Raw genomic sequence first — 8811 nt, 5'->3', positions numbered from 1 at the left:
TTTTCAATGATAATTTTGTCTCATTTTAAAATATTGGTCATCTTGAGGCCCCCTTGGAATTCAGTCCCCCTGTAAATAAATGTCTCATTTCCTGATGAGAAACAAACAAACAGTGTATAGTAATCCAGTGGTTCTCAAACTTTTTCGTTGTAAGGCCCCTGCGTGTAGGGTGCATCGCTTTGTGCCCCCCCCAAATAAAGACATACTGTAATCTTAAACTTAGAATTTTAATTAAACCAAAAACATATTTAGTTATACAATACTGGAACATCTATTCTTTTGGTTGGTTGGTCTTATTTTTCTGATGTTTGATTGCATAAAGTTTATAAGTTTCTATATTTCATAAAATGCCACAAAATCTGTGGCCCCCTGGATCCATCTTGGGGCCCCCAGTTTGAGAACCACTGCTATATACCACTGCTGTGTGCAACATCTGCTCAATTTAACTATTTTCTCAGTTTCCTCAATTCTCGCCGCTTTAAGTCTCCCCAACTGGAAACTGACGAGGGTTAAACGCAGAAGTAATGTGTGCAAAGAGCCCATATTTCCAGTACATTTTTCGCACTCATTCCAAAATTAAATTCTCACATTCTTATTAAAAACTTTTTTTTATTTTTTTTTTAATCTTTTTTTTCTCCTGCAAACAACAACAGTTACACCTTCTTGAATCCTTCAGTGCAAGACAAGTGCACAAATCCAATTCTACAAATCACAAACTAAGACACTCGTGCACTCATTTTTTGCTACAATTGCTGCAGTAATAAATATGGTGCAAAACACATTCACACACCTGCACCAAAAGACGTGCGTTCACAGACGAGTTTTGCCGTGAAATCATGCAGTGAGAGTTGAATGCTTGTAAAATATTTTCTCACAAATTAAAGTTTTATTCTTTAATAATTTTTCTAGCACAAACACAAGAACATAACTACAACTGCTTGAATGTGCTGCTGCGAGTCTCTGACACAAGTTCGCGTACACGCTCATTTTCCACCACATATCTGTGTGATATATGAAGCAAAAGTGATTTGTGCATATGCAGAGGCCAAACGAGGTAGTTTTGGCACCCAGTAGGTCACGTGAGGTGGAAAAAGTCTGGGAGAATCATCACAAACTGTGTTTTTTTCTGAAATCACTAATCGTAATAGAGTACATGGGTTTAGTTTAAATAAGTATGCTAGTCAGCTACATTGACAATCTCTTATGAAAATTATAACTGTGGTTTCACAGGCCTACAGTTAAACAAAAAACATGTTTTTCTTACGTTTTTTTTAAGCAGTTGTAGTTATGTTCTTGTGTTTGTGCTAGAAAAATGTTCAAGAATCAAACCTTTATTTTGTGAGAAAATATTTTACAAGCATTCAACTCTCATTGCATGAATTCACTTACTAATTTGCGGATGGGCAAAACTTGCCTGTGAACGCATTTCTTTTGGTGCAGGTGTGTGAATGTGTTTTGCACCATATTTATTACTGCAGCAATTGTAGCAAAAAATGAGTGCACGAGTGTCTTAGTTTGTGGTTTGTAGAATTGGATTTGTGCACTTGCACTGAAGGATTCAAGAAGGTGTAACTGTTGTGTTGTGTTTGCAGGAGAGAGAAAAAAGTTTGCTGATACACATGTGTGGCCAACAACTACAAACTCCACTCTCACAGGCGCTCGTGTTTGCACCAAAAATACCTTCATACGTTTCATCCAGCTTGAAAACTTCAGCAATCGCTAGGACGTCACAGATCGTATATTAAGTTATTGTTGCTGGGTTATTATTCTAGGATATATTGTTTGTTTTAAAATGACAAGTTGATCTTTTTAAATACTTTTTATTGTTAAATGCCCAACACAGAAAGGCAATGAGTTACAATAAGAACACAAGGTAGGCTCAGCATCTTTTCTCTTATTTTTTTAAGTGTTAAACTTAGTCAACCTATGGTGAATATATAAATTCTTAAACAAAAATAAATAAATGTTTTAGGCTTGTTTAGCGCACATTTATGGAGCCTCAATACAAAACAATGAAACGCAGCGTCTTTAAGTACAAAAAATAATATTTTATGTAACTGTAACTCTGCAAAATTGATGCAATTTAAAAATGATACAAATAATAAATGAAACGAAATGTCTTAGCTTTACCATAAATCAATAAGGTTAGACCTGAGCCGTCATGTCCTTGTGCTGCGTGCGCTTGGAAAACCACATCAGTTTAGGACCAGAAAGAGGTAACTAGCAGCATACAAAACTCTCTGTGATAGTGTGCCCGTAGCACAAATGCATGTGTAGTGACTTTGGAGATGAGAATAGTGGTGAGGTTGGGATAAAGGGTGGGCAGGTGGTCTGCAGTTCAACTAAATAAAGATCTTTTTTATATTTATCTCACGTGTCATGTTTGTTGCTTTCATATACATACATAGATGCCTCATTGTCTGCTGAATTGTACATCAATGAGTATGTGCACCAATAATGTGACTGTAAAAAGCTATTTTTAAGAAATTGTCAAAAAAAGCATATTTCATGACTTTTAAAAAGGGGCTAGCTAAAAAAACTGTTTGCATTATAAATACCTTTACAAAATGTCATTATGTAGTGTGTATTTGGGAGAGAATTAAGAGAGAATGTTACTGTCAGATACTGTTCCCTTGGGAGAGAATTAAGAGAGAATGTTACTGTCAGAAACTGTTCCCTTGTGTTCGAAGAGAAAGAAAGCACCCAAGTGTCAAATACAAGTACACAATGCTGACTGTTTTCTCACAACAGAATTTACATCGATTTTAGCCGCTATCCCTGAATTTATCCAAGGAAACACGAGAGCTGGGACAGTTATTGTCAGAGACTGTTCTCACTGTGATCATTTTCAAAAATCATATCATTCTAGGTACACAATTCATATAGATGATGCAGTATCAGTGTTCATATTCAATCCAGAAATAAAGTCAAATCTATGGAGCGGAGTTCAAGAACCTTTTCAGACTCGGCCTGGAGTGCCATCCGCTTTCCTTTGCAAACTTGTACACACTCCCAAAAAGATCAGGGAATAAAGCCATTAGGTTGATGTTCGCTGCATCCTCTGAGCTAACAAACACACCAACAAAACAGAGTGTGAGAGTGTGACAAACAACATCACTAAATGAAAGTGTAAATGGGGTGTATGCACACGGAGCGATGATGCATGTCCGCTAAAATCTCAGCCAGCTCTGTTACGGTCAATGACGTGAGTCTATTTATCCAAACACCAAAAAGGAGAAGCGCTTCAGGCTATCCGGTTCAAGCTACGATCACAAATATGAAAAAAACTAAGTCAACTTTTGCACTCAAGGCATGACCACGAAGGCATATAGCAATGTTCAGCCGTAGTGTTGTCGGTTTGATAGAATTTGAACATTTTCTTACTTAACACGTCGTCAGCGCAATGAGAGCGGAAGCGACTTAGCTGGCTGAGATTTTAGCAGAAGTACGTCATCGCCCCGTACGCATATGCCCCATACTTCATGCTGTGTGTGACTTACTAATGCTCGTGCAGGTTGCGTACAAATCGCAGCAGGCCAAGTGTATTCTCAGGATAAGCTTTCTTCTTTTTATCCAGTTTCTGGATGAGCTCAGGGCCAAACTGAAGAAAAAACTCAATCGTTACAAATGTCAAGGGTGATTTTCTATAATAAGCATTAAGGCTGAGTGTGAACTATATGATAATGTCATTGTTCCTGATCAGCTGAATTGTCCATCTCTATATGTTCAAGTGAAGACGACTTTTTTAAAACACCATCATGCACATCAAACCGCATCTGTGGTATAAATACTGTACGTTCATGATGGATTACATCACACGGACTGTGTAGTTACCTACTTTATTTCTCCATTCAGAAAAGGTTTTCCCCTCTGTGCATTCTTCAATGGCACGAAGCAGCTCCTCATCAACTTTGTGACAATTCTCTGCCTCTTTCTGAATCCCTAATTTTTTCACATACTCCACTTTCCTGAGAGGATTTAAGAAGTGTTACATAGATGCCATCAGTCAACAATTCCATATTATCATACACAATGCAATTCATTTAAGAGAGCTGAATGTGGAAACTAAAGCGTGTCATGACATGTGAGACAATTATCAAAAATGATAATCGTCTTTATTGTCACTTTCACAAGGATAAAATGCGTGATATAATTTTACTTTGACATTGGGCTAAACAGTAATATGGCAGGATTAATGACCCATGACTCACTCCTCACTCTTTACATTCTGCCTGTTAACCCACATGAGATGTTACTGCTGTACCACTGGAATAGTGACCAGACAAGACTTTGCTCTTGTTGTTTGATCCAAATGTGGCAAATTTACAGTGACTATTAGAGCCTGTATCTATTTCTACCTTTCATCATTCCAGAAGAAGGGGTGTGCAAGTGTCTGCTCCACAGTTGGTCTCTTTCCTGGATCTTCATTGATCATCCACTCCACAAGATCATTCGCTACATCATCCTCCAGGTGCTCCAGTTTGTATTTTCCCTGCAGAATGTTGTACTCGCAGGCGGCACCTTTGCCGAATGGATGATGCCCTCTAGAGAGAATGTAGTACACTAACATCCCAGCAACCTTAAAACAGGTCGCAGCGTTACCATTAAATGACATTCTGAATTTTCATGCTTTTTCCGACAAACTTGTTTTAAAGTTCATTGACTTTTTGACTCACCTGAATGTCAGAACATCTTTTGTAGCCACTGTTACTTTCTTCATCGATTGCTTCTTTTGCCTTCCAGAATTTAGTTCCAGCGATGCTTGTTCGTAAAGTGGTTTCACTCGGTTTCAGTCTACGACTTATGCCAAAATCAGCCAGTCTAGCTTTCCCTCTTATGTCTGTGAAAACCGTAAAATCAGCAAGTTATTTAAAAAAACTTTTACACTAAAACTCAGGTTTAGTTCCTACCGATCAGAACGTTCTGGGGTTTGATGTCCCGATGAAGTACTTTAGTTTGTTGGCGGTGTAGAACTTGTAGACTGCAGAGCACTTCCCTCACAAGCTCTTTCAAAACACAAGTCCTCTGAGAGCTATGGTCTGGTAAGTGATCTTGGATGTATTCTTCAAGTGTGTACTCACAAAGCTGAAGAATAAGGTATCCAAAGTTGTCATCTTCTGCAAAGTCTATATAGCGCACAATAGAAGGATCATCAAGTTCTGGAAGTCGTAAAAATGTCTCCTCATTCTTGAGGTCCTGATAGTTGGACTTAAGCATTCGTTTCACAGCCACCTCTGTGCTGTCATCCTTCAAACCAAGAAAAACTTCTGTTCCATCACTTCCTTTAGCGATCTTAAACTCATCACTGAGTACAAGAGTAAGGTTTTTTATTTTATAGGTTTGGTTAGCATCAATTATAGAAAGTTTTTGAAAACGTTCCTTCCAGCGTTGACTGATTGAATACCAACTTCTTTCTGCTGGAGGATTCTCAACAGGCGGTGTGAAGGGCTGCACACTTGACTTTGTCTCCTCGATGGATGTCATTGTGTCAGGAAATGATTGCTTCTCTTCATCTTCCTTCTCTCCTACTTGTGATTCCAGCTTTTTCAGATTTTTCTTTTTCTTCTTCTGTTTTCTTATTGAAGGGGAAACCGCGTTTTCCTCACATAGTCTATCCACTGCACTGAAACTTGATGGATCTCCAAGTGATGTGTTCAGATTTTTAAGTTTTTCCTTCATGGTTTCATCCATCAATATTTCTGCATCATTAAGTATGCTCTCAGGTACTGATGACAATCCACACTTTCCAACAATGCCTGGAGCAAAGTCATTTATCTGAGCAAACACTCCATAGGTCACAAGACTAATTTGACTTGAATTAGCTTTTGTAAGAGGCATTAGACCGCTGCATACATTTTCATATACAGAATGACTTATATTTAATTTTTGCTTATAGGTTTTTTGCATCATGACATCAAGTGCTGTTGGTATCAATTGATTGATTATTTCGCCCTGTGCATTTCCAAAAGGCTGGACACTGTTTGTTAGAATTGGCACAAGGTCATTGAATATTTGAGGAGAAAGCCTTTCACTGACACGCAAAACATTATTTAAGCAATTAAATACAATTGCCAAATAATTCATCCTAGAAATTCTTGGAAAGCGCTTGATGATGTCCTCAATGTATTTGTCTGCGCTCTTTGTATCTTTCAACCACTTGATGGCACTCTGCTGATACTGCTCTGCACCTGCACCAATAACACTAAAGTACTCCTCAAACAGAAGTGTATGAGTAAAAGGATGCTCTTTAAGGAAATGTGCCTTATAGATGCTGAAAACTTCTGTCTGGGGTTTTTTAGAAACAGCACAAGAGAAAGAGAAAAATATCTGTACTTTCTCAAAATCTTCATTCTGTGAGGAAAGTCGATGAATCATGTCGTCCATTTTTTTGTCAAGTACTGGATTTCCTCCATAATTCCTTGAAGCTGAAGCTCCAGTCTCCAGGAGTGCTTTCACAATGTCATCACGGTTGTGATCAACAGCATACTGCAATGGAGTGAAAATCTGTATATCATGTCCATCAGGGTTAGCTTTTGCTGCAAGTAATCTTTTCACGATACTCAGTGAAACTCCACGTGTACAACCAGCGTAGTGTAGAGGAGCAAGTCTATTTGTTGAGAGTTTGTTAGGATCAGCAGATTCTTTAATAAGATATGAGCAGATTTCTTCATTCCTGCATATAACAGCTGCTGTCAACAGTGTGACATCATCTTCCCAGACTTCAGAAGGGTAAACCCCATTGATGTCCTTTCCTCGGATTAATTTGCGAAATCTCTCCAACTTGTTGTCTATGATGCATTGTATTAGGGGATCTGTTTTTCTGGGTACTTCTGGAATTGAAACTTGAAGTGGAACTGCAGATAACTGGATCTGGAATGCCATAGTTCTTCAGATATGACTTTCAATCTGTCGAGAGATGAAAAAGGGCAATTCCAGCATTATGGATGTGACATTTTTAGTCAAAACTTGAGATATAAATTAAATTCTCAGTGAATGCATGCACCAGTATATTAAATCATCTATTTGTATTTTCTTAAACCCCAGAGTAGACATAAGAAAAATATCATTCTATGCATGTGTTGTCTGTGTACTTTGTAAGACTTCTGTAATTTAAAATGCGCAAACCAGAAGCAACAATACTCAAAAAATATAGAACATGTAATAGTTATTTTAATTTCTATGTGCCCATTTATAAGGAATGTCGGCCGAATTGTTCCTGACTGAAATATAAAAAAGAAGAGACCTTTAGGTATTTAAGCCACCGAATATTGGCATCTGATTCTGAGCTATCAGTATGGTGAACACCTGTGGTCAAATCTTTATTTTTTTTCCATCGTAAGGAGAACCTTCGCATGGAAATGGCCAAAACATTTATCATTGTGGACAATTAATGTATCACTCCCACATTTAGTTGCCTCACATATGATACATGAAGGTATGACAAAAATATATTTAATGCATTTACATTTGTTTTTGGCTGACGCTTTTTATCACACTATATAAACTGACTTTATGACAAAAAACAGCGTGGATGCAGGTGTCCCGATATCAATTAATGCACAGACCTTCTGCCTTCACTCTTCTTCTGTGTCCATGCCGCTGAATGACACAGCACACTCGGAGGAATAACGTCGTTTTCACGGAAGAGAGAATCCTCACGCCCTACTCACTTCGAATAGCTTTATGTGTGAACTTTTGAAGAGAGGAGCGCAGCTGTGTTGCTTCACCTTCCCAAAATACCCTTTAAAGGCGCAAAAATCCATCCGTTTGGAATGTGTGCGGATGATAGTGTGTGTGTGTGTGTGTGTGTGTGTGTGTGTGTGTGTGTGTGTGTGTGTGTTTAGAGTGTATCGCGAGAGCCCACTGCTGCGTATGCTTTTCAATCGCTCTCGCGGTACTTTGATGTCAAACGCTGATGGGTCTGCGCAGCGCCGCATAGACCGCCTCACAAAATTGTGTACAGATTACAGATTTATTTGAATATAAAAGCATTTTAATAAAACAGTACATGTTAAAAAATATATTTTGCATTTGGAAAATCTCAAAAGAACCCCAGGTACTCGTATTTGGAGTGTTTAGCAGATAATACAAAAGCAGAACAGAAATATGTAATTAAATATGCCAGCAATAAAACTATTAAATAACTTTAAAAAACGATTTCCCCACCTTGTGGATGATTATGATATGATCAATTTTCCAAACATTTCCTTCATGGCTTCATGTCCCCTGTTCTCTCTGGCACTGAGGACAATCCCAACGCAACAAACCGTATTTGTAAATATATAGTCTATCTGCATAATACTAGAATATCAAACCTGAAACATAACGTCTTTCGCGTTGTTTGTTCGGCATATGGCAACGAGTCATCTGTAAGGGATACGCTGCTCCAGTTGCCCAACCTTTTTTTATCTCTCGGGGCTCAAGTACCGCCCCTTGGCCTTTACTGACAAAACTTCTTCTGTTTCTATATATAGCACGTGGTCTACATTCGCTGTTTTTAAATGTTCAATAGAAATTAATGTGACTGACTTAACCTTGATTTTAATAAAACGAACTGAATTAAAGTGAATGTAAAAAACAATTCAATTGTAAAAAAAAATAGGGCGATTAATCGCATCCAGAATAAAAGTTTGTTTACATAATATATGTCTGTGTACTGTGCATATTAATTTTGTATTTATAAATACAAACACATACACATTTTAGGAAATATTTACATGTATTTATTTATATTTACCAATAATTGAAATTATATATAAATGTTTATTAATTTTGAGATTTTTCTTAAATATATGCATGTATGTGTATGTG

The 8811-nt window shown here is 37.6% G+C and overlaps 1 protein-coding gene across 4 annotated transcripts; it reads right to left on the bottom strand.

Moving 5' to 3' along the window:
• Positions 1-1838: 1838 nt before the first annotated feature.
• LOC130555814 (uncharacterized) lies at positions 1839-8571 on the bottom strand. 4 transcript variants are annotated; one of them, XM_057336304.1, is made up of 7 exons: positions 8167-8571; positions 4911-6906; positions 4677-4840; positions 4359-4579; positions 3839-3968; positions 3501-3601; positions 1839-3066 (listed from the first exon to the last, which is right to left on the bottom strand). In XM_057336304.1, the coding sequence occupies exons 2-7, from the start codon at positions 6880-6882 to the stop codon at positions 2934-2936; spliced, it is 2721 nt and encodes a 906-aa protein (XP_057192287.1). In that variant the 5' UTR covers positions 6883-6906; positions 8167-8571; the 3' UTR covers positions 1839-2933. The 4 variants fall into 4 exon arrangements, 3 of the variants coding, with proteins under 3 accessions (XP_057192287.1, XP_057192278.1, XP_057192299.1); XM_057336295.1 differs by lacking the exon at positions 8167-8571 and adding an exon at positions 7566-7806; XR_008963150.1 differs by lacking the exon at positions 8167-8571 and adding an exon at positions 7566-7806 and having other exon boundaries at positions 3048-3066; positions 3835-3968.
• Positions 8572-8811: the final 240 nt, after the last annotated feature.

The sequence above is a fragment of the Triplophysa rosa genome, linkage group LG1 (assembly GCF_024868665.1).
Source record: "Triplophysa rosa linkage group LG1, Trosa_1v2, whole genome shotgun sequence".
Taxonomy (NCBI): Eukaryota; Metazoa; Chordata; class Actinopteri; order Cypriniformes; family Nemacheilidae; genus Triplophysa; species Triplophysa rosa.
The sequence above is the reverse complement of the archived record's forward strand: the minus strand, read 5'-3'. Positions and strand labels throughout refer to the sequence as shown.

What these genes read in the sequence shown, in the direction of transcription:
- LOC130555814 (XM_057336304.1), bottom strand. Translation starts at nt 6,882, where the DNA reads ATGGCATTCCAGATCCAGTTATCTGCAGTTCCACTTCAAGTTTCAATT. An exon ending in ACCCCAGAACGTTCTGATCG is followed by an intron (nt 4,841 to 4,910) that starts GTAGGAACTAAA and finishes CGGTTTTCACAG; the next exon opens with ACATAAGAGGGAAAGCTAGA. An exon ending in CGCAACCTGCACGAGCATTA is followed by an intron (nt 3,067 to 3,500) that starts GTAAGTCACACA and finishes TGTGTTTGTTAG; the next exon opens with CTCAGAGGATGCAGCGAACA.